Source organism: Anabrus simplex, chromosome 14 (genome assembly GCF_040414725.1).
Source record: "Anabrus simplex isolate iqAnaSimp1 chromosome 14, ASM4041472v1, whole genome shotgun sequence".
Lineage (NCBI taxonomy): Eukaryota > Metazoa > Arthropoda > Insecta > Orthoptera > Tettigoniidae > Anabrus > Anabrus simplex.
In genome coordinates, this window is record NC_090278.1 from 65254758 (window position 1) to 65278374 (window position 23617).

The 23617-nt window shown below is 38.3% G+C and overlaps 1 protein-coding gene across 1 annotated transcript in view; it reads left to right on the forward strand.

The window, feature by feature from the left end:
- Zmynd8 (Zinc finger MYND-type containing 8) overlaps positions 1–23617 on the forward strand; it is a 415670-nt gene that overhangs the window by 295196 nt on the left and 96857 nt on the right. Inside the window, exons 6-9 of the mRNA XM_067157629.2 lie at positions 4546–4726; positions 18449–18582; positions 21698–21910; positions 23028–23234. Of these exons, the coding sequence (XP_067013730.2) occupies positions 4546–4726; positions 18449–18582; positions 21698–21910; positions 23028–23234 (735 nt within the window). The remainder of the gene's footprint in view (positions 1–4545; positions 4727–18448; positions 18583–21697; positions 21911–23027; positions 23235–23617) is intronic.

Genomic DNA, 23617 nt, shown 5'->3' on the forward strand with positions numbered 1-23617 from the left:
CAATATTTCCACATGGCCAGTAGGAATGCTCTGCATAATCACATGAGTAGGTACCCAACTATCATGGTAGGTAATGTTTTATGCTAACCTTATTTATGAACATTAAAACAAGAATAATAGTTAACACCACCTTTCCAATACTTATCTTTCCTATATTTAGGAAATAAACATTACAACAGGCGTTGTAAGATGGGTCATGTTTCGCTTAACAGTCGTAAGCATCATCAGCCAAAAATAAATCTTAGCCTAAAGTTAGGTCAGGGCCCTGAACCTAGTGTCCTTAACATATATGGCACCCTAAGAATCAACATTTATATTTGTAAAATTAAAATAGGCTTAAAACTAGTGTGAAAAAACATGGAATGTTATAACATGGCTTGTAACCTTATTTATGTAACCTTATTTATGTTAAAAAGGACTTCAGAGGGTGTGCAGTGCAATTTTCCACCCCCTGACCAAATTTTGCACTGAGAGTACAGAATAAAAAAAGCAAATTATTTTGTAATGAGTGCAGTGTCCAATACAAAAATAACACATTATCAACAATATTAAGCAAGTCTTGCAATAAACAGAATATAAATAGGAAAAATAATATTTGCTGAACATGGACATAGTTATTTACCTGTTGAACATATTTTTGTAAGCATTGAAAAGGGCATACTCTGATGGTATTTTATAAGAAAGTATTATCCCCAGTATTGATAATCCCAATCACAGAGAAAGTGATGAACTTATGTTATATCCTCAAATTCACTTAAGTAGTTCTTGTTAGTTTTTGTTCATAAAGAGTTAGCATTTTAATTGTCTTATTTCAACGGTTTGTTCCTGCATACGAGGTATGCAATAAAAATTAATTCCAAAATAAATGTGGAAAATTTTGTTTTTTGGAATAATGAAATATTTAATCAATTAGAAACTATTTCACTAATACATATTTTCTATATATTTTGTACTGTTTTACAGACAATTATTTTAAAACGAGCAACAAAGCACATTGCATGAAAAAATTCAGATAATTTCTTTAAGTGGAAAACTGAATATGTGCAAATGGTGGTGGGTTTTCCCAGTATGGAAATGGGAGTGGGTCCGCTTTCAAGATTTCTTCTATCCCATTTTCCGCTTTTGAAGTAAGTTGCATGATTTTTATGACTATTGTTTCTTAGCTTTTGAAACTGAAATGTATGCAGATCATATCCTCCACTAAGCGTAGCTCAGTCAGTACCAACTGAATAATGCTCCTAACACACGAGACAATCTCATATTATGTCATTCAACATGGCCTTTGTGATGCTTGGTTCATCTAACAACAGAGTGATCACTTTTAGTAGCTTTCTTCAACTCTGTCATTATTTTACTGTAAGATACTTTTTAAATGTATGCAGTCAAGTTTATGGAATTTACATTTTAACACAAAACATCTCAAGTTTTCTGAGTCAGAGGATTCAACAACAACAACAACAACAACAAAATTCAATAACTTTAACTGTTTAGAAGTTAGATTCTTTTCTACTTTTCTGACGAGCTTACACAAGAAATCTGCCCTGAAGACTTCAGTTTGGAATTAACTTATCCTTCTGATAGAACTGTAGAAGTAAGCATTAACCCTCTCAGTGCTGCATGTGTTTGTTAGTTGGTACTAGCCAAGAGTTCTAGCCACTTTTTATCGGATTTGCAACTCTTTAGAAAGAAATTACCTACTCTATCAGTTTATACCAATTTTAACTGAATTTTTAATGTTATGTCTCTTTGAATTAATGGCAGTTTACATCTAAAGATATTTATCGTTAAAATTAATCATGAATTTAAAATTTTAAAATTCAATTAATGAAAATCCATATTTTAAGGCAAATATGTAGTTCTAGAAATTAGTATGACCCCCTAATCTGTTGATATTTCTTGTAGTATGCCCTCTTGACTGTTCTGGATAAAATTAGGCCATTTGGAATGATAATATGTCAAAAAATCAAATATAACCTATAGGTTCAGCATCAAAGGGTGGAGATCGTTACAGTCCGTGACTTCAGGAAAGGGCGAGATGGTTAGTATGGTAAATCACTATCAGGGATAACTTGACTGAATAATGGCAATGTAGTGATGTTATTCTTAATACCAATATTACCAGGGAAATCTTTGTTACTTTCCGAATTGTCTCTAACCATGGTAATTGGTAGTGTTCCACTTTTAAAATATTTTTCAGAATATCTCCTCAGCAGAAGAGTCTTCAACAATATTACGAAGTCCAGGCCACTTTCTGACTACATAATCGTCGTCATTCTCGAAACTATTTATGTAATCTGTTAGATCATAGTTTGTAAACCTGTCAGCGTCAGTCCGCCATCACTGTTGACGTGTACACGAGATGAGCAGATGAGATGAAATATTCGTCACAAAAACAAATAATTTTATATGGCTGCTGGTGGTAGATTCAGAGACTACACATCTTCCTTGATAAGAATCTAGTGATACATGCTACTATCTACTGGAAAAGGAAGAACTACGCCATTTTTAAATGAGTCTGCATGAGGGATGAAATATCACTCCTGGCACTTTCGGCGAGTTCACTGAGGAATGAAAAATCATCCCTTGTCGCTCAAAGAGTTAACATATAAAGCCTTAGCCTTTTATATACATATAATGATGATTTTACGAACCTGCGTACCGAGTGAGTTGGCCGTGCAGTTAAGGGCATGCAGCTGTGAGCTTTCATTTGAATCCCACTGTCGGCAGCCCTGAAGATGGTTTCCCATTTCGCACCTGGCAAATGCTGGGGCTGTACCTTAATTAAGGCCATTCTCATCCCATCGTCGCCTTAGGACCTATCTGTGTCGGTTCGACGTAAAGCACTTTACAAGTAACTAATCTCATGTTTGTTCCGTATTGAAGATTCTGTATTTAATTGTAATCCACCTGTAAAAAAGAATTTTTTTTAAAAATTGTAACTGTTCACTCTCCTAATCTTAACACTAGAGGAGACGAAAGTTAATACCTGGTGACACATGAATATAAATATAAACTATATGTGACTTGCCCGCAAATTGCCACGCCAATAGAATCAATTGTCATTCCATGGTTTCCCATTTCTCTATGTAATGTTTGGATGCCAGCGTTACAGCTTTAAACAAAACTATAAAGCAAAATTTATATTTACTAGCATGGAGACTTATACTTAAATCACAGGGGTAGGATTTTAAATAATTAACCATTAAGTATCGCTTGAGAAAGAAAATTAACGCAATATTAAATAAAATGAATTTATTATACAAAAATGAGATGAATCAGAAAAGTTCCTTAAAGCTTGGAGGGATTTAGAATTTACGTTACTGAAAATTAACTGTTGCCTGCTTTATCTAATTGAGGATCACCAATTACAGCTTCCGTTGAGGTCATGTATATTCCGTGGTTACTAGTTCCCCTCTTCTCGTTGTAGAATTGGCTCCATGGACATCCTTCCTTCCTTCTGTGTTATGGTTTGGGCTATCTGGACTAGCACTGCCTAATTGCCTAGTCTTTAAATTAGACATTGGCCCTGTATGTATGAAAATTGATCACCGTTGATCGTAGGAGGAGAAAATTCAGAGATATGAATTTTTCCATGTTAGCAGAAAATCTCAATCCAACTTAGCTATTCTACTGATACAATACAGACTTGTACCTAATTCCGTAGACTTGAACTGAATGTAGTTCTTCGTCCAGAATAATTGCTGAATATATCACAAGCCGTAAGCTTGTTTCATCTCACCCTGATCCGACAACATAACAGCAGCTATGTACTGTGTCGAAGCGACAACACACTGTATGAAAAATAACTATGTCTCGAAGCGACCACTCACTGTCTCAAAAATAATAAAGTAGATGTGGCTCTGGTAGTGAGAGACAAGGGTTGCTTCGCGCTACATAATATATCCCCGGGCTCTCTCCACTCTTGGTAGCAGCTCAATACCAAATCTCAATACAACGAAGCATCTGATTCGTAGATCGCATTATCATCTCCCTCTCTTCATTCTTCACAAGTAACCAGTAGGCGTGGCGATGATGTAGATGCCTGGCTTGCTAGCCTTGCATGCGGGTCACTGTGTAATACTACCTTTGCTCATGAGTTAAACCCATGAGTCATCCAACTTCCCCACTTCAAGAATAACTTTTCCGTGTACACAAATATGAGATGAAATGACACAAACTCTGTCTCAACATTGACCATATTTACAGTACATAATGAACTCCTATCCTACATAATATAACAATTTAAATAATAAATGATGTTCTAATATATACAATATTATTCCAAAAGCCTTATTTACAAATGATTGAAGTTAAATTAATATCTCATTATGAATAATTGCTGATGGCGGATAATCTTGATATCGAGTGATATCGCGTAAAAGGATTGTACACTAAATTAGTATGGCTGGAGAAGCCTGGACGGTTATAAAATGTGAACAATTTTCTATCTTTTCATTTGTATTTTCCATTTATAAAGTTTTACTAGTGCCCCTAGATATTCTGTTCTTCTCTGTGTACTGTAAAGTTATCTTCTTGTGATTACAGTCGGACCCATTCGTAAGGCCTGTGGATCAGACAGAATTCCCCCGGTATCGAGAATTTGTCGTTCACCCCATGGATCTGACCCTGCTGGAGAAGAACATTCGAAAGAAGCAGTATGGAAGTACGGAGGCATTCCTCGGTGATGCCAAGTGGCTGCTTCACAACTGCATCGTATTTAACACCCGTATGTATTTTTTGTAATATCATGCGTTCAACACCTTTTGTACCTACTCTTAAAGTTTAGTTTATGTATGGTTTTTGTTGGGCTGTGGTGAACAAAACCTGTTTAAATGTGTTTTTTTTTTTTTTTTTTTTTTTTTTTTTAAAGCATGAAGGGTGATAATCCTGCTGTTTTACCTCTTAATATAACTCTCATTGTAAGAGAGATCGTGAAAGAGTTTGTGCAAAACAGTTAAGCTGCATTACCAACTCAAATCAACTTGGTTTTGAGAGCTATTGCTGTCTTTTGTTGGTCCACATATCTGCATATTGTTTCAAGTATTACAGAATCATTACTTGAAGCTGACAAAACGTACAGTAATACTGTACAATTTTCTTCTGCAAGCCCCTTCTCCCTCACCTTTTCCTGTTACAGGAGATAGGCTTTTGTAATCTTGAGGTACCTTTTATTTCTTTGTAGTGCTGCTTCTTTGGTGAATCTTAACCTTTTCAAGACCCTATGGACAATAATTGTCAGCCAGCCCTGTAGCAATTGATGAATATTTCTTCCACGATGTAATCATTGGGTCTGCACATCACGGCAATAATTGTCAGCCAGCCCTGTAGCAATTGATGAATATTTCTTCCATGATGTAATCATTGGGTCTGCACATCACGTGTCCGTACCATTTCAAAAGTTACTCTGATAATGTGGCCATAATGGGTTTTACATTTAGACTACTCTTGATGTATTAAGTGCGCACCTTTTAGTCTATTGCAGCATATTATGCATTTCCAGCGTTAAGTTTCTGTTTGTTGATAAACAATTTTTTTTTTAACTAGCCAGATCTCACTACTACACAACATGGCAGACCTCATGACTGCTTTGTAAATTTTGCCTTTTGTTCTAACAGATATTCTTGTGTCACACGAAACTCTGGTTGGTTAGTGCGATTTCTTCCAGATTATAATGTAAGCGTATCTCTTCCCTTCATCTGATGTAAGAGATACAAAGTACTTGAACTTCTGTTCTAGGTGGTTTGATACCATCAAGCATGAGATCTTCAGCTCTACCTGATGTGGTTTTGCAAGCATGTTCATTAAATATACCTATGAATATATAACTATACAGCCACAATTTAGAAAGAAGCACTACTCAATTTTCTGTAGAATATCTGATGACAATAACAGAATGACACCTATCCTCGCATATAGTCTGGAAACTACCACGTTAACGAGACAATACAACTCAGAACTCCATACTGCAGAAGACCAGGAAGGACAAGCTCAGATACAAAAAGTCTGAGAGGAGGTGGGAATAGGAGACTCCCTACTACAAAGGACCAAGAAGACAAGACTGAAGTGGTTTGGCCATGTAAAAAAGGATGAGTGCAAGCTGGGACTACAAGGTGGGAATATAAAGAGAGGTGAAAGGAAAAAGACCAGAGGGCAGACCCAGAGAAAAATAGACCGATTTAGTAAAGAAGGATATCGGGAGAGAAGATAAGATTGGGAGAAGGTTATGAGAGAACAGTGGTTCATGGACAGATAATGATGGAGGAGGCTCATACACCACATCCAGGCAATAGGAAATTGTGAGTGAGGATGATGATAAATAAATAATTTCATGTGGCTATTTCTAGCTGAGTGCAGCCCTTGTAAGGCAGACCCTTTGATGAGGGTGGGTGGCATCTGCCATGTGTAGGTAACTGCGTGTTATTGTGGTGAAGGATAGTGTTATGTGTGGAGTGTGAGTTGCAGGGATGTTGGGGACAGCACAAACACCCAGCCCCCGAGCCATTGGAATTAACCAATGAAGGTTAAAATCCCCGAACTGTCCGGAATTGAATCGGGGACCCTCTGAACCGAAGGCTGACCATTCAGCCAATGAGCCTGACATGATGATGATTAATGGAATGATTTTTTTCTTTCTCTCTCAGAAATGGAACATAACAAATAATAAATCAACAAGGAAACTGTGATATAAATGAAAATGTTTAACACAATTTGGAATTGTGTCATTCTGGCAGATCCTCACCGACTTGATTCTGCTTAATTGTGCTCCGCTATGTCAGTCTCCAAATCACCTGTTGCTGTATATTCTCCAGACTCTTCACTGTTGCTGTAAAATCCAGGGTTAATTATTACGCACTCAATTTCTTCTTCCAGGAGTGCATCCCGTTTCTAGTACATTTCTTGTATTTCTTTCACCTTCAGAACTGACTGTTTCCAATCATTTCTCTTGTTGATGTTTTCAATGTTGACTAAGAAATGTAAGAGACATATTTCCTATTTTACGTATTGAATTTATACAACAGGTGGTAGAGACAATAGCACTTTCCATTTGTAACCTTTATTTTTATACCTTCCTTCTTCCTTCGATCCTTGTTCATGTATAACTTTGTTCCCTTTACGCTCCATCACTAGCACAATAGAAGCTACGTGACCTAGCCAACAACTGAACTGGCCTGTACGGTATTTCTGTGCATTGCGCTTACGTCATCACACTAACTTGTATTCTTTCCATGGATCCAGTCGCCTCGGTGGGGTAATACTTACACGCGTCAACAAGGCTTGGGTCGATCCAGGTGGCTAGCAGAGCAGGATCTGTCATCATGGCTTCCCTTACAACATCTGAGTATTGCGGAGGACATTTGAACTTCTGCCAGGAATAGGCAGCTTGTGGATTTGTGTTGAATTATGTTCAGCAATTGATCCCAGTTCTGTCTTCATATAGACTACTTCTGAATTGAGTCTGGGGACACTCTGACTAGCGCAATGATCCATGCTTCATTGTAGAGCAGCACATCACCCTAACAAGAGGTGTCACGGTGTGGGGCATCATTTCCTACGATTCCCACTCCCCGTTGGTGGTGATTGAAGTAACCCTGATGGTCTGAAAACATTCCTGGAAATTCAGTGACCATGTGTGCTTCCCTTCCTGGTTCAACTTGACAAACCCATTTTTCCAGGAGGATAATGCCCAGCCTCACACACCACGGCTATCTCTGGCTTGCCTTTATGATATCAACATGCTTCCTTGCCCATCAAGAACGTGGAGGACCATGTTGGACTGCAACTTTGGCCTGTGGCAACAGCAGCAGATTTCGAGGGTCAGTTACGCAGGGTTGATAGGACTTCCTTGGGAAAACACAGACATCTGTACATCTCCATGCCCAACCACGTCACTGCCTGTCTCTGTGATGCAGGGGTCCATTACTGTACCAACTGCATCCTTCAAGTTTTTATTACCTTTCAATAAATGCTGGGTGTGGGGCAATGTCCTTGCGATGGCTTCTTCATGGTGCACTTTTTTTGTGTGTGTGTGGGTGGGTGTTTTTGTTTTTTTAAGGCAGGTGATGTTAGAAAATGAAGTCTTAAAGGTAGTAGATGAGTATTGTTACTTGGGTAGCAAAATAACTAACGATGGCAGAAGTAAGGAGGACATAAAATGCAGAATAGCAGAAGCAAGGAAGAGCTTTCTTAAGAAAAGAAATTTGCTCACTTCAAACATTGATATAGGAATTAGGAAGATGTTTCTGAAGACTTTCATATGGAGCGTGCCATTGTATAGAAGTGAAACATGGATGATAACTAGCTCAGAAAGAAAGAGAATAGAAGCTTTTGAAATGTGGTGTTATAGAAAAATGCCGAAGGTGAGAAGGATGGATCGAATCGGATATACTGAATCAGATTGGTGAGAGGAGATCGATTTGGCTAAATTTGAAGAGAAGAAGAGATAGTATAATAGGACACATCTTAAGGCACCCAGGACTTGTTCAGTTGTTCTTTGAAGGAAGTGTAGGCAGTAAGAACGGTACGGGTAGACCAAGGTATGAATATGACAAGCAGATGTAGGATGCAATAGTTACGTAGAAATGAAAAGTTTGGCACAGGCTAGGGTGGCATGGAGCACTGCATCAAACCAGTCTATGGACTGATGACTCAAAAAACAACTACTACTACAACAACATATATTTGAATTTGTTTAAATATTTTTCCTGTGTAGAATAAACTAAAATAATAAGGGGGATATTATTTTATAGTTTTGATTATACTCATATTTCAGAGGGATAATCTTAAAAACAGCCAGGGTATTTAGAGTGCTTATTGCCTTCCATTCAAGCCTGTGCTAAGTCATGAGCTTTGTGGCCAGTTTATTTGTAAATAGCACCTGTAAAGGTTATTTATTTATAAGGAAAATGTGAAAACACTGATGGCAGTGCTACAAAGAGACAGATCATACTCCTATTCTCAAATACAGGGCTTAGTAATAGTGGCAGCCTTGTTCATAAAAACAAATTATCACCCAGCATGGTCGGCTTATTGCTATGGTAGCCCTGCTTACGCTCTTAGAGAATGTATCCAGTCGCTTGCCTGCTAGTCGTGTTAGCTATGCTTTGTTTGTTCGCTTCCTATTCATAAAAGAAACCATTTGTTACCTCCACTATTCCTGACTCCATTTATTTCTTATATACTTCTGTATTATCCTTTACATTATTGGTAATATTGTATGGTCTTCCTGCTTGGGTAAGTGTCTGATGTATAGATTTCTCTTATGATGGACCTTGATGTTTCAAACATGTTTAACAAGGGGAATCTATAATGTGATGGATGCTGATTTTGTTGAACCTCAAGGTTAATCTACATACATGGGTTTAAAATCGATACCTATTTGGTCTCTCAAATGGGCATTAACTGTTCAGATTTTAGAATTTCAGGCTTGCATAACTGTATGAACGTGCATATGTATTATTTTTATATGGAAACTAGCTTGAGAAAATTTAAACTTACCTCTGAAATTCTCTATATATTCTTGAAACTGAGAGATTAATTTGATTGTGCTAGAACGTACCATAGTCTCGAGGAAAAACAGTCATCGTGTATGGGTGGACGTGATCGCCGAGGATGAAATCGTAACAAAATCCATGAAGAATGTCTTCCACATGGATGATGGAACCAAGAGAATACCATAAGAACATTCACCAGACCATAATACTGCCCCACCACCTTGTGTTCATCCAGCAGTGGTTGCAGGGTGTTGGACACTCTGACGTCCATCCGTTCTATGCATGTGTAAGCGTGACCCATTGGAGAAGGCTACCCGTCGCCATTTGGCAGCAGTCCAGTCACCATACTGTTGAGCAAGTTCGAGTCGTTTTCACCAATGCACTTACGTGAACATGGATGGAATCACCCTCCATCTACCCTGGAGCCTTATTCGCAGAAGTATGCACTGAAATGTTGTGGTAGGAACATGTCTGAATGCCCCTTGGTTCATTTGGTTCATTTGGGTGGTGAGCTGTTCCATTGTAGCCTGTGAGTTGGCCTTCATGCAGTTTTCATAACAATTATCCCCAGTGATGCCATTCGTCCCCTTGTGATACATTTTTAACATAGAGGCACATGAACAATTCACAATCACAGCTGTTTATGAAATGCTGCCCTTAGCCTGAATGCCCATAATTTCTTTTTTGCAGCTCTGTTAAATTGCTTCCAATACTTATGACAGCAGGAAATGCAATGTGTACAGCCAGCCTGACAATCACATTACATACCTGCTACACCAGCCCTGTCATGGGGTTCACAATGCAGGTGGTCATAATAATGTGAATTCACTGTGTGCATCTTCTTTTCTAATGTCCTTTTATTGATAATTTATTTGATTCCAATGTTCAATCACAACATCTTTTTTATGAGTCTCCCTCAGTCCCTTGTCCAATTTTATCGCCTTTTGCATGCCAGTTGCCACTTATGTTGATTGGGGTCATCATGAAGAAACACATTGGTGTGTTGTATGTCTCCTTTCAGCCCACCAAGCCACAGTTTTTTTTTAAAATTTGCTTTATGTCGCCCCGACAGATAGGTCTTATAGCGACGATGGGATAGGAAAGGCCTAGGAGTGGGAAGAAAGTGGCTATGGGCTCAATTAAGATACAGCCCGAGTATTTGCCTGGGGAGAAAATGGGAAACCACGGAAAACCATCTTCAGGCCACCACTTCATAGGTTGCCCACGGGGCCGATATTCATCTGGGTTGAGGTGCAAGGTAGTCTTGCCAACTGATGGCTCATCACTGCTTATGACAGGACTATACCAATGTAAACAGGACTGCTGCATTTTTTGCATTAAGGGCATAACTCTCATCATCGCTCGGACATTACTGTTCTTATGTTCAAGGAGGTGTTAACTGACTCACCTCCACTTTCTTGCACCATCATGAATGCCGGCATCAGATCACAATCTAAACAGATCAGGGAGCCAAGGTATCTATATTGCTCATCTTTCTTGTAATCCTTGTTACTCACATGGATGGTCTCAGGTGTCTGCGATTCAAACTCCATGTATTTAGTTTCCATGGTGTTCAGCCATAGTTCATTTCTTGCCAACTTGGAGTCTCACTCCTGCACTTGCTCTTCAAGAGTATCATGTTCTTCTGCAGCCAGCATGACATCGGCATATAGCAGTGTCCTTGGATGTGGGGTTTGTATATCAGCTATTATCATATGTTCGTATAAAGTATGAAGAGAGGGAGAGGGCTGAACCTTTGTGAATGTAGACCCAAGTGGGGAAAGGAAGAGAGACTGGACATTGCCCCATGCTTCTGCATCTACACTAGATGAGCTGTATCAAACACCATGCAGTCAGAGTGCTTGCCAAATCAATTCGTGAGGATCTTGATCTAATGCCTTCTCCAGTTGGAAGAAGGCTATGTGGACAGGCTTGTTCTTCTAGCAGTGTGATGGCATATATGGCTCTGTTATATCACTGTGCTTCACAAGGCCACGCTGATTGCATGTGATCCTGACAATGTCACGTAGGCGACTGTCAAGAATGAGCTCAGAGATCCTTCATGATGTGGGAGAGCAGCTGGTTCAGCGTGTAGTTGACATATTTGCTAATGTCGCCCTTCCCTTTCCGAAAAGGAGCTGTGGTACCAGTGGTCCAGATATTTGGGGCACTGCGTCGTCTTCCAGAATTTGGTCAAACAAAGATGTCGACATTTTGATACAGCGCTGTCCGAGTATCTTCTACATTTCCATTGGTATGTGATCTGGACAAGTTGCAGATAACCTGTTGCACTCCTCTTATGTTCACTTTCTGTGAGTAGCACATGTAAAAAGCATTCTGCTAATAAACAATTTTAAAATAGAAAAAGAAAGAACAATCAGAAACAGTATAAGATAAAAAGATCATTTAAAGTAGTAGTTATTATTGTTTTAAGAAGAAGTACAACTGGACAGCTCTTAAAAAAAGTAGAGAAAAGCAAGAGAAAGAGGGGGGGGGGGGCGGGGGGGAAGAAGGAATAAAGGAAGGTTTGATTGGGAACTCAAAAAAAATCTCGAGCAACTTACATTACTGAGCCAGTGCGTTGTCCGCTATGGTATGAGAGCACTTCTCTGAAAGCTGATTTAGTTGATGGCGTTAGAAAATTAAAATGCTGAAATCCTGAAGCCCATTTGAGAGAATTTCCAAATACATGTTGATTATATACCTATGTAGATTAACCAAAAACTTGACAAAATAAATGTCACACCATAAGACTTCTTTTTTAAGTCTGTATTTGATGCGATCTGTTTGAATGATTTTTTTTTTCAGGTAGTCTTTCTTAAATTGGTAAGTTCAAATTATAAACTAATTTATAGAAATACTTTGAAGATCAAGGAAGAAACAGTGGTGTTGGTTGTAAAAGTAGTATTTTACATGCTCAAAGATTATAATATTACTATTTCTTTATGATTACTTTTTATTTGTCAGTAAGCTCCTGCCATGACAAATTTTGATGGAAGAAAAAAATATGTAAACTTTTCTTTCATGTCTTTCATGGCAGTGGCATCTGTCTTCACTCTTAGTAAGTAAACAGTTTTCAAAATCAGAATGTAGCTGAAAAATTTTGAATTAGTATTTTGATATGTAAATTATATCTAAATTTTTTATAGTACTGGGGTATTGTTGTATAAGGAGAGAGAACTTTATTTTTCTTCTAAGAAAACTGAATCACACCTTTACAAAAATTCAAATATAAATAAAAACAGGAGATTAGAATTGTACAAAAAAGAGAAATATATTAAGTAACAAATGACAAATCAATTCCTATATTGAAAGGTAGGAATTCATAATGCCATAAGCATGATGACAGGTCACTGTAGGAGGAGAGAGCAATAGGAAGAGGAGACAAGATGAAACATGAAACCATAAGAAGACTTCGACAGTCTCCACGTGTTCAAACACTGCTTGTCTTCACATAGATGGGTTCTCTCTGCACCAATTCCCAATTCTTCATCAATTTCTTTTCAGCCCTCATTGAGGGACCATATTGATAGATTGTCAGTCGTAATATAGAAGCAGAATAAAGACGAGAAAAAAGGAAGAGACTAAAAGGTAAAGATAAGTACACATGGTTAAAGACGTCAAACACAGGACTAATGTTGAAGTTTTGTATAAAATCTAAATTTTCATTTATTTATTTATTTATTTATTTATTTATTTATTTATAGACTGAACAATTACATATTATGAAATATGCCAACAGTGTAGGAATTTTCAAGTGATTTCTTAAAATTAACAATAATCTGATGAACACTTTGTAAACAAATATGTTGACATTAGAACAGCACATAGTAATAATTACTATTTATTACTATTAATTAATATGTATAAGAAACAAAATAAACATTTATGAATGAGGTATTAGTAAAAGAAATATCACCAATGAGACACCACTGCCCCTTTTAAAGCTATTTACAAGATATTCAGAATGTTTAAAAGTTAATAATAGCATAATTACCAATAATAATCAATACTTATAGAAGATGAAATAGAAATCTATAATGGCGGTGTTAACAATAAGTACATAACCAGTGAGACATCAGTGCACTCTTTAAAGGTCTTTACATTATATTAAAGTTTACAAGTTAATAATAGCAACATTACCAGGCACTTCTTCATGTACTGTAGGTATTCTTCAGTACTATCCCCTTTCTTCTACTTCTTTAGTAGTTGTTTTTGTCATTATCATATGTCTTTTCCCTTTTCCTTTGTTTATCGAGCCGCCTTCTCCTTCGTTTCTTACATCAAGACTAGAGATCTGCCACGATGGACCCTCACTGAGTGTTTGATGCTCATACTCCTGATGAAGCTGGAAAACAAACAAGCTTGTCACGGGATGAAAAGAAATGGACGTAGAAGACTGGGACAGCTAAGGAGAAAGCCCAACTACTTGAAGAGGGCAATATATGGAGGAGTGGAGTTTTTCCATGTTCTTTTGAGTTTTCATGTTTGTCCTTGAATTCTCTTGACCCGTCATTGTGCTTATCCTATTGTTATTCTTCATGTTTCTTTCTACGTATGACTTGATTTGTAAGTATTTTGTTCCTTTCCAGTACTTTCTTGTACTGGCGCATAAATGAACCCTTAAGCTTGCTCTGAGAGAGAGATTTTTTTTGCACATCATCATCAAGTTTTTCATGGGTTTAATGTGACATTTTATGACCAAATTCAGCTTTCAATTCCCATAGGAACTTTAAATATTTGTCCTGAATTAGTAGATGCACATATTGAGAATGAACAAATTTGAATTTCTTGGCCTTATATTGGTCCGTATTCACAGAGTTCATCAAATAAACACAACAGGTTGTTTAATGGGGCTGCCCTGTCAATATTTATTAAGACATAGTTAGTCTAATTATTCATTAACGAGATTTTAACGATGTATGTTTAATAATTGTAATGATTTAAATTGGATCTTAGAAAGCAAGGACATTTTGCATGCTGGTAATATCAGTGATGAAGAGAATGGCAAGTTCTCGGAACGTGTGATGAATGAATAATTAGACTATGTTTTAAGAAACCCATTACACAACCCATTGTGTTTATTTGATTATTCAAATTCACTCATTCAGGACAAATATTTCAAGTTCCCTATGGGAACTGAAATTTGTATAATCTGATGGCCTAGGAGGCATACATTTTTGTAAAAGAGACAGTCTCTCATAGTTCATCGGCACTGCCTGTGGCTCCAAGTAGCCTGTGCAGTGGCATGTAAAATACCAATGTACATATTGAACCAATAAATAAAACGCTTACTTAGCCAAGAGGTCAAAACCCCTACCAACTCCCCTTTGGGGAGGGGAATGTAAACTTCCCCTAGGTCCTAGGCCTCTACTTCATCCACTAGCCATGCATCTTGGTAGGTATGGTAGATATGAACTGACGAGCCTAAATTGGAACACTGGGGTGAAATGCTGCCATCCAAGAATGAGTTAGCTGGAAAATGTATAATTACCAACAACAGACCAATTATATTAGAATGATAAATCAATAATATCAAACCGATATACAGTCCAAATAACTTAACCGATAGAGAATTAGCTGCCCGCACATCAAGACTTGAGAAATGTCAGGTTATGCATGTTTTGTCATGGTGAGTCTGCAGAAGGTCTGGAGTCTTGGGGAAGGAGTACAAGATGAAAATAAATAAGTCCAAAACAAAAGTAATGGAGTGCAGTCAAACAAGTCAGGAATTCAGGAAATATTAGATTAAGAAATGAAGTCTCAAAGGAAGTAGATGAATATTGTTACTTGGGTGAAAAAATAACTGATGATGGCTGAAGTAAGGAGGACATAAAATGCAGACTAGCACAAGCAAAGAGGGCCTTTATTAAGCAAATACATTTGTTCACTTCGAACATTGATATGGGAATTAAAAACATATTTTTGAAGACTTTTGTCTGGAGCGTGGCATTGTATCGGAGAGGAACATGGACAATAACTAGCTCAGAAAGTAAGAGATAAGCTTTTGAAATGTGGTATTACAGAAGAATATTGAAAGTGAGATGGGTAGGTTGAATTACGAATGAAGAGATACTGAATCAAATTGGTGAGAGGAGATCAATTTTGCCTAAATTTCAAGTTTATATATATATATATATTTTTTTTTACATCAATCTCCTCTAACTTAATTTTTTACTTATTACTTTTAATTTTATACATGTGTTCAACAAATTATCTATAGATCTTCAGGACAGTGATTTATATTTATTGAAGTATATAAACAGATCATAAGGATTTTCAAGTGTAGTGTTACATCATCAAGACAGTGACTTGATCAGAACTATTTTCAAGTATTATACTATCGGTTTTTGTTATATGTATGGTCGATTAGTTTTTAAGTGTTTTAAGACCTTATGGCTGATAATGCACTTATATCAATAGCCCGAAACTAGTACCATGATTAAAATGAATTGAAGTACTAATTTTATATTGTATTGATTAGGTGGATTACCTCGTTCATTTACAATAATTATATTGGCTAAATTTGGTGACAAGAAGAGATAGAATTGTGGACACATCTTAAGACACCCAGGACTTGTTCTGTTGGTTTTTGAGGGAAGTGTAAGCGGTAAGAACAGTAGGGATAGACTAAGGTATGAATATGATAACAGATTAGAGCAGATCTAGGATGTAGTAGTTACGTAGAAATGAAAAGGTTAGCACAGGATAGGGTGGCACGGAGAGCTGCATCAGACTAGTCTATCGATTGATTACTCAAATAACAACAAAATATTTCTAGTTATAAACAATAAATTTATGTTGTTTATGTGGTCTGTGAGCATTGATTCAGATGTGAAATAAGACAACTAGAAACTGAGAATACACTAGAAGTTACATTTCAAGTTGTCACTCGAATCTTTCCTAACATTGTATTCTGTATTTATTACTACAAGTCATGTTTTCTAGAAACATGACAGATTAGAACAACATCTGTCTTCACAATTCTTTAAGTATTACCTCCAGCCAACCAATATTGTATTAAATACGGTTCGACCCACACTTACAACTTAATTCGTCCGAGTTTGAATCCATGTACATTTTTAACGGATTTCCATTGTATTTAATACATTTTTAATACTAAAGCTGTGTCCATTTTAACATAAACTCCCGTTGCATTTGTTGACTGTATTTATCTCGGATTTTTTATGTACCTTTGCTTTTGTTTAATCTCTTTCTTCCTGTTATTAATTGCTGATGATGACCTCTAAGCTAGGTCGAAATATGTCCATGTCCTAGGTGTTTTTTAAACTATGTAACTTTTTAAACAGACCGTTTATTAAATGGCAGAAGTATATTGAATAGGTGGACCTAATATAATTAAATTAAATTAAATTAATAACCTGCATCTTGTCAAACTCTCTGTTTTTTCTCTCTCCTCGGCCTCTACATCAATTAACTTGTAGCCAAGGAACATAACTTATACTAACACATTAGACACTATTCACTTTATAGGGCCTCAGGTGTACATTTCCCTTGGATTACTACACATTTTCATTCATTGTCCACTGAGAAATTCTCCTGTTGAAAGGCTATTTGATAACCTGAGGTGAGTCTGCCAATGTCTCTTTTTATGAAATGTTTCTTTAAGAATTTCTTCAACAAAAAATAAAAAATAAAAAATTCCACAATACACCCGATCCAGGCAGTCCATTTTGAAAGTGACCTACACAATAGCATTTTACCTGCTCGTGTGGAGTAGCCGAGCATTTTGATCGCGGTTCAATAGCCGCGTTTTGACGGTTACGTGTAGTTAGCAAATTTTAAGGGCAATTGCAGGTGGCCAGACAGCAGCGTTTGAATAGTTCGTGTAGAATGAGCCTAAGTTAAGTCCTGTGGGATAAACAAGTACCATTGGGAGCTAAGACTATGATATATAAATCCTCACGTATAGTCTGAAAACTACCATGTTGACAAGACAAGACAGCTCAAAACTTCAAACTGAAGAAATGAAGTTCCTGCGCACCATGATACAGAAGACCAGAAGGACAAGATCAGGAATGCTAGCCATTGGTCACAGGGGTCCCGGGTTCGATTCCCGGCAGGGTCAGGAATTTTAACCATCATTAGTTAATTTTTCTGGCACGGGGGGCTGGGTGTATGTGTTGTCCTCATCATCATTTCATCCTCATCACGACGCAGGTCAAAAAGACCTGCCCCTTGGACACTCCCGGCACTAAAAAAGCCTTACGCCATTTCATTTTACCGGTTCTACACCCACCCCACTCCTCCCTCACCATCTTACATCATTATCATTGTCTGGTTTTCTCCACACACTTTCTTTCCCTTCTTCAGCTCTGTTCTATTCTATTCTAGTGTCTTTTGTTGCATTTAATTTTATTAGTTTCTGTTCATTTCTTCTGCCACATCCATTCCTGATTCATCTGATGTCTTCTCTGTTACTTCTCACGCACACATGGTGTGATAGAACATCTTAATTTGACCTTATTATTGTCGTCAGCGTCCGATTGGAATACTAGTGCCGTGTCAGCATATAGCGAGCCACCTGGTGATGAACGAGTGTACCACTACAGCTCCAATATTAAAGCATTCTTAAATTCAAACCCTCATTATTGTAGAAGTCTTTCTCGTGAACAGTCGAGATTTTCTTTTGAAGACTTGGTGCAAAGTTCTCTGCGAAATGTAAAGTGTTTCACGTTGTTTTCTTGACATGTCATAAGCCTAAAAGCCTATATCATGTCTAAAATCCTCTTGGTTTTCTGGATTGTGTGTGTTTTCGTGTATGTGTCCTTCCAGAAAACTGAGAGAATTTGATATTTCTGTAGGGGAAGAAAGTTACACGATTTATTTGACCGTAGAATTTCTTATCAGCTATGTGTTTCTTGGGAGTGCTGTTGAATTAGATTGTATTTATTGTTTGTTGGAGTTAATAACTATTATAATTTACTCTGTTCCAGCTCATGCTAAGCTGTCGAGTATAGCTAAAGGTATTCTGAAGATCTGTAAGCAGGAGATGTCGGAGATAGAAACTTGCCCAGATTGCTATCTTAATGCTCATGTGAGGAAGGAGTCTTGGTTCGTTGATGTTTGTGTAAGTGATCTGTGCAATTTATTTTCAAATGATATGTTGTGTATCTCATTGATTGAGAAGATTTGTTGCATGATTTGACAATATTAATTTTGAGCAGACACTAAGTGTTTGAAATTAATTTTAGTAAAACAACAGAAATATGACTTATCAATCTCTTAAATAGTCTTAAATATTCAGTTTTTACAAAAGAATGGCAGCGTTTTGTAAGGGAATAAAAAATCTGTTTACTGCCCTGCTTGTAGGGTGACAAACTGTTGAAGGGAGGAATGAAGGGGTGGCGGGGATGGGGGGTGGGAAGGGGGACATTCCACAATTTTGGGGGTTGGCTACATTTTCAGCTGTAATTTTAAAAAGACAAAATTGTTTGTGTTGCCATTTTCCATGTTTTTTGACCAAGAGTACTCTTACTAAAATACACGGGGGGATCAAATATAAACAGGATTTTATTTTTTATTTAAATGAATTTATTGAAAAGCACAAGGCAATTACAATTTATTTTTCCACATAGTGTCCTGCTTTGGAAATGCATTTGTCCCAGCGTATGGGCAACTTTTTGATGCCCTCTTTGTAAAATGAACAGGGGCGTGTCACCGGCCAGTTGCGCACGAGGTCATCCACACTCTCGTCATCTTCAAATCGTTGCCTTCCTAGAGCTTCTTTAAGCGGTCTGAACAAATGGATATTGCAGGGCGATAAGTCCGGGCTGTAAGGAGGATCATCAAGTGTAGTTCAGTGCATTTCCTGTAGGTTGGAGACGGTTAGAGCTGCAGAATGGGACCTCGCATTGTTGGCAAGGAGGAAGACCTGTCGAATCGGTTGGTCTTGTCTTTTGCGGTGATGTGCTACCCTCGCCTTGTTCAACAGCTCGCAGTAGTAAGCAGCATTGATTGTGCATCGCTCATGCAAAAAATCAATCTGCGAAATGCCTCGTTGATCGAAAAAACGGTTGCAAGAACCTTGCCAGCTGACAGTCAAGTCTTGGCTTTCACTGGTGCTGCCTCCCCTTTCCTCTGCCACTCCTTACTGTCTTGTTCGGATTCGAGAGTGTAGTGGTGAACCTATGTTTCGTCGCAGGTGGCTATCCGACTCAAAAATGCATCACCTTCTACCGCAAACTTTGCTGTAAGCTTCTGACAGACCTCCAAACGCCTCAACTTCAGTCAAAAGGCAAGGGACCCAACTGGAACACACTTTACGCGACTGTAGGTCGTTTGTGATGATTGCTTGACAACTCCCATAATTGATTCCGACTTGTTCTGCAATTTCTGATACTATCGGTGGTCGTCAATGTTGTCTTTAACCGCACAAATGTTTTCGTTTAATGCTGGTCCGAGGACGGCGATCGTATTGCTGATTCTCCACACGTTCTCGTCCTTCCTTGAACTTTTTATGCCAGGCAAACACACGCATCCTTGACAATGTTTGATCACTGAACTGTGCAGTCAGTCTCTGCCAAATTTCCGCCACTGTAACTCCTTTACGAGCAAGAAATTTTATAATTAAGCGTTATGCAGTGGAGGGGTGCACCTGTTGCCCTTACATTGTAAGCGTTATTGACGAAACGGTGGGAAATATCTAACAGCACGCTCTCCCCACTCCCATTGGTCCCGCCTAAGCATAGCGGAAGCGCGGGGCCAGTCCTAACAACTGTTGATGTTCAGGAAGTTAAATCCCACTTTTATTTGATCGACCTTTGTAATAACAGGAAAATACATTTCACTCATATTCATTGTACAATTTCTTTTCCAGCCTCGTGCTGATGATAACACCAGTTCTTTCAGACAGAAAATGAAACAATTACGGGACAAACAGCGTCCCGTGCGGGACCTTTAGAAAATGCCTTAAAATGCGGGACGGTTGGTCACCCTACCTGCATGGGTACAACTGTCCAGGTTTGTGCATTGTCGATGGTTCCTTTATACTCATTACAATGCCACGGGCATTTTCCAAACAGGCGAGTCAGTACGAGAAGACATTCTGTGTGCTCCTATTTGAGATGACCAGATTTGTTATTACAGCACAGCAGAGTTGTGTACCTGGTTTCAAAAGGGCACACCTTATGAGAATAACGTTTACAGATGGTACGGAGAGCTTGTGGTCACTAGATGTATGCGTAAATGCAAGAGTTCCAGTTGGGCACTTGTCATGTCGACCATGTTGACAGAAAGTTCAAGGTGCTTCATCGAAGTCCATCGAAGTTGGTGGTTAGACGAGCAGATAAGTAAATATGTCGACCGCGACAGTATGGAAGATATTTTGTAAGCGGCTATCAGTTTAGTTACCATTACTGCAAGCCCTTACAGCATTAGGCAAGGTGGAAAGAAGATGGTTTCACAAAACTGCTTTGAAGCCACATTTTGCTGTAATGGGGAAGTTAATAGTTAAAATATCCTCATCTGGGGAACTCAGCTGTCACACGCAGTGATAGTGTACCAGTGAGAGTCTCCAAAACTGATGTTTTCTATGCAGTGTCTAAGGGGAGAGTACATGGCCTGATATTTTTTTTCCCCACCGAATCAGCTGTGACTGGCACCATGTACCAAGGCATGTTGGATAACCAGTTGTTTCTTCAATTGGACATGATTACAATGACCATGGATCTCCTCCTCATTTTCACCGAATTGTTTTTTCCCAATGCTGGATAGGTCCCGCTACAGGTGGATGCAAATGACAATCTACTGTGGTGGCCACCTAATTCACAGGATCTCACACTATGCAGTTTTTTCCTTTGGGAATTTGTTAAAGATTATATTTATGTACTATTATTACTCCCCCCTCCCCAAGGTTAGATAACACGTGCACTACAGGCTGTACGCCAGACATGCTTCATTGGTTATGAGAGGAATTTGATCACTGTATTGCGGTTTTTGCCATGTGATCAAAGCTGTGCACATTAAAGGACTATGATAAGATATCTCAAACTGGGACACTGCTGCTCCTAATGCTCCAGTTCGCACCTTTGAAAGGCAAGAAATAACTCTTTTATTTACTTATGAAACCACACCATTCTCCAGTAAAGACTTTGTGGATATGATGATCAATTTTACCTGAGATAAAGTTTGTAAAATTACATTGCTATACAAGTAATTGGTTTATTTTAATTTTGTTGTTTCAGAAAAGGCCACACGTTATAGTGTGGGCTAAGTTGAAGGGCTTTCCCTTCTGGCCAGCAAAGGTGATGCGAACCCGTGACAACTTGGTGGATGTGCGGTTTTTTGGTGCCCACGACCGAGCATGGGTACCTGTCCGGGACTGTTTTTTGTATAGCCGAACTATTCCGGCGGCTGCTAGGAACAAGAAGCGGAATAACTTGGAAGTTTGCATACAGGTGAGGTTTCCTGATCGTTTTCGTCCTTCTTACTCACCCAGATTCATCTGGGCCGCAACAAGTGTAGTTCCTCTTCATTTTATTCTATTTTCCACCACTTCTCTTTGTTAGCATGTTGCAATCAAGATCTCATTGTCTGTTACTTATCGTAACATGGTTCATTCATTGTAACATTGGTCTTTTGTAGCTGCTTCTTCCTCATCTGAATGAACAGTTGTCACGCTGTGCTGGTAGATGCTCAGCTTAATCTAATGGATTGTAACTGGTGCACTCAAGTCCACCCCAGTATTCTGATTGATGGTCCTGAGCCAGATTCCTCCACTTCCTCTGAGTAGGAAAAATGCCCTTATGAGGGAACCATCAGTTTCCAGTCCATGATGTCATAACTACTGGAATCAATAGGCTCTACTCCAGACATCCTCCAATCAAAACCTTGGTAGAACATAATTTCAGTCTTCATCAGGTCTAGTTGCAAGAATGGTGTAATAGCACCATAAACTCCTCAGTAGTTTTCTTCTTCATCATTTCTAGTTTCCAGTTCTCTCCCGGGTTGGATTATGAATTCAGGACCTCCATCATTGCCTGTGTCTTCACTTTTCCTGCTTCGTGATGACAACTTATAATTGACACCAACCCCAGCTAACAAAAGGTTCCTGGACGAATGACTCCAGAAAACTGCAGAAATACACCCAGAATGAACAATGATAAATGGAAAGCAGTCAATTTTGAGCTACATCACCTCTATATGACAGGAGAAATTCACGGCTTTCAGCACCGTATTTGTAATAGGAAAGGTTTTCACCAGGTATCCAGCGACTGTGTTTGTGAAATCTGAGGCTCACATTGTTCACTATACCACTTGTTTGAACACTTTCTCTTTCTTATTATGCAAAAGATGAAACCTTGTATTGACAGTGAATTTCTCTATTTTTAAAATCATATGTACACATTGTGTTAAATATTAATTAATCGATTAATTCTATCTTTCCTCATCTCTTCTCTATACTCTCCTCCACTGTAACTCTGGCAGAGACAACTTTTTTTTAAATGTTGCTTAACTGTTTTGGCATGCTGTATGTTCAATATTAAGACATGTTTGTTACTTGTTCTAAAACAGGAGGTGGAGAAACACGTGAAAAGACTGCGCGACAAGTACGGCCAGTTCAATTACGCACCTTTCCGTACACCATACGATCCCGACCAGAAACAGCTGAAACTGTTGCTGCCCCTATATCATGACGATGATGACACGGACGCCGACGAGCCTGATGCGTCTTGCCAAACTACCCAGGAGCACAGCTATTCTTATCCTCCATCGGAACCCGTAAGTTAACTTACATTTTTGTCTTATGGAAGATTTGTTATAGAAATAAAGATTTAAATAAAATATAACCTTTCTTTCCATATAATGAGAGGCAGTGGACTGTTACTGGCAACATATTTCAAAAGATAAATTAGATTTCAGTGATGTCAGTAGGGAGAAAACCTAGAAGGATCGGTTGGAAAACAGAACTGGGAAATTCTGATCATTTCAAGTATTTAGGATGTGTATTCTCTAGGCTTGCCAGGTTTTTGAAATGCTAATAAGGGACATCCCATGTTGACACTACATAAGGACATTAGCTAAAGAAAACACTGATATGCAATTTAAATAAATAAATAACTAGCCTTGTGAATCTCCTAAGGGCTATGGCCTCCTGCAATGCA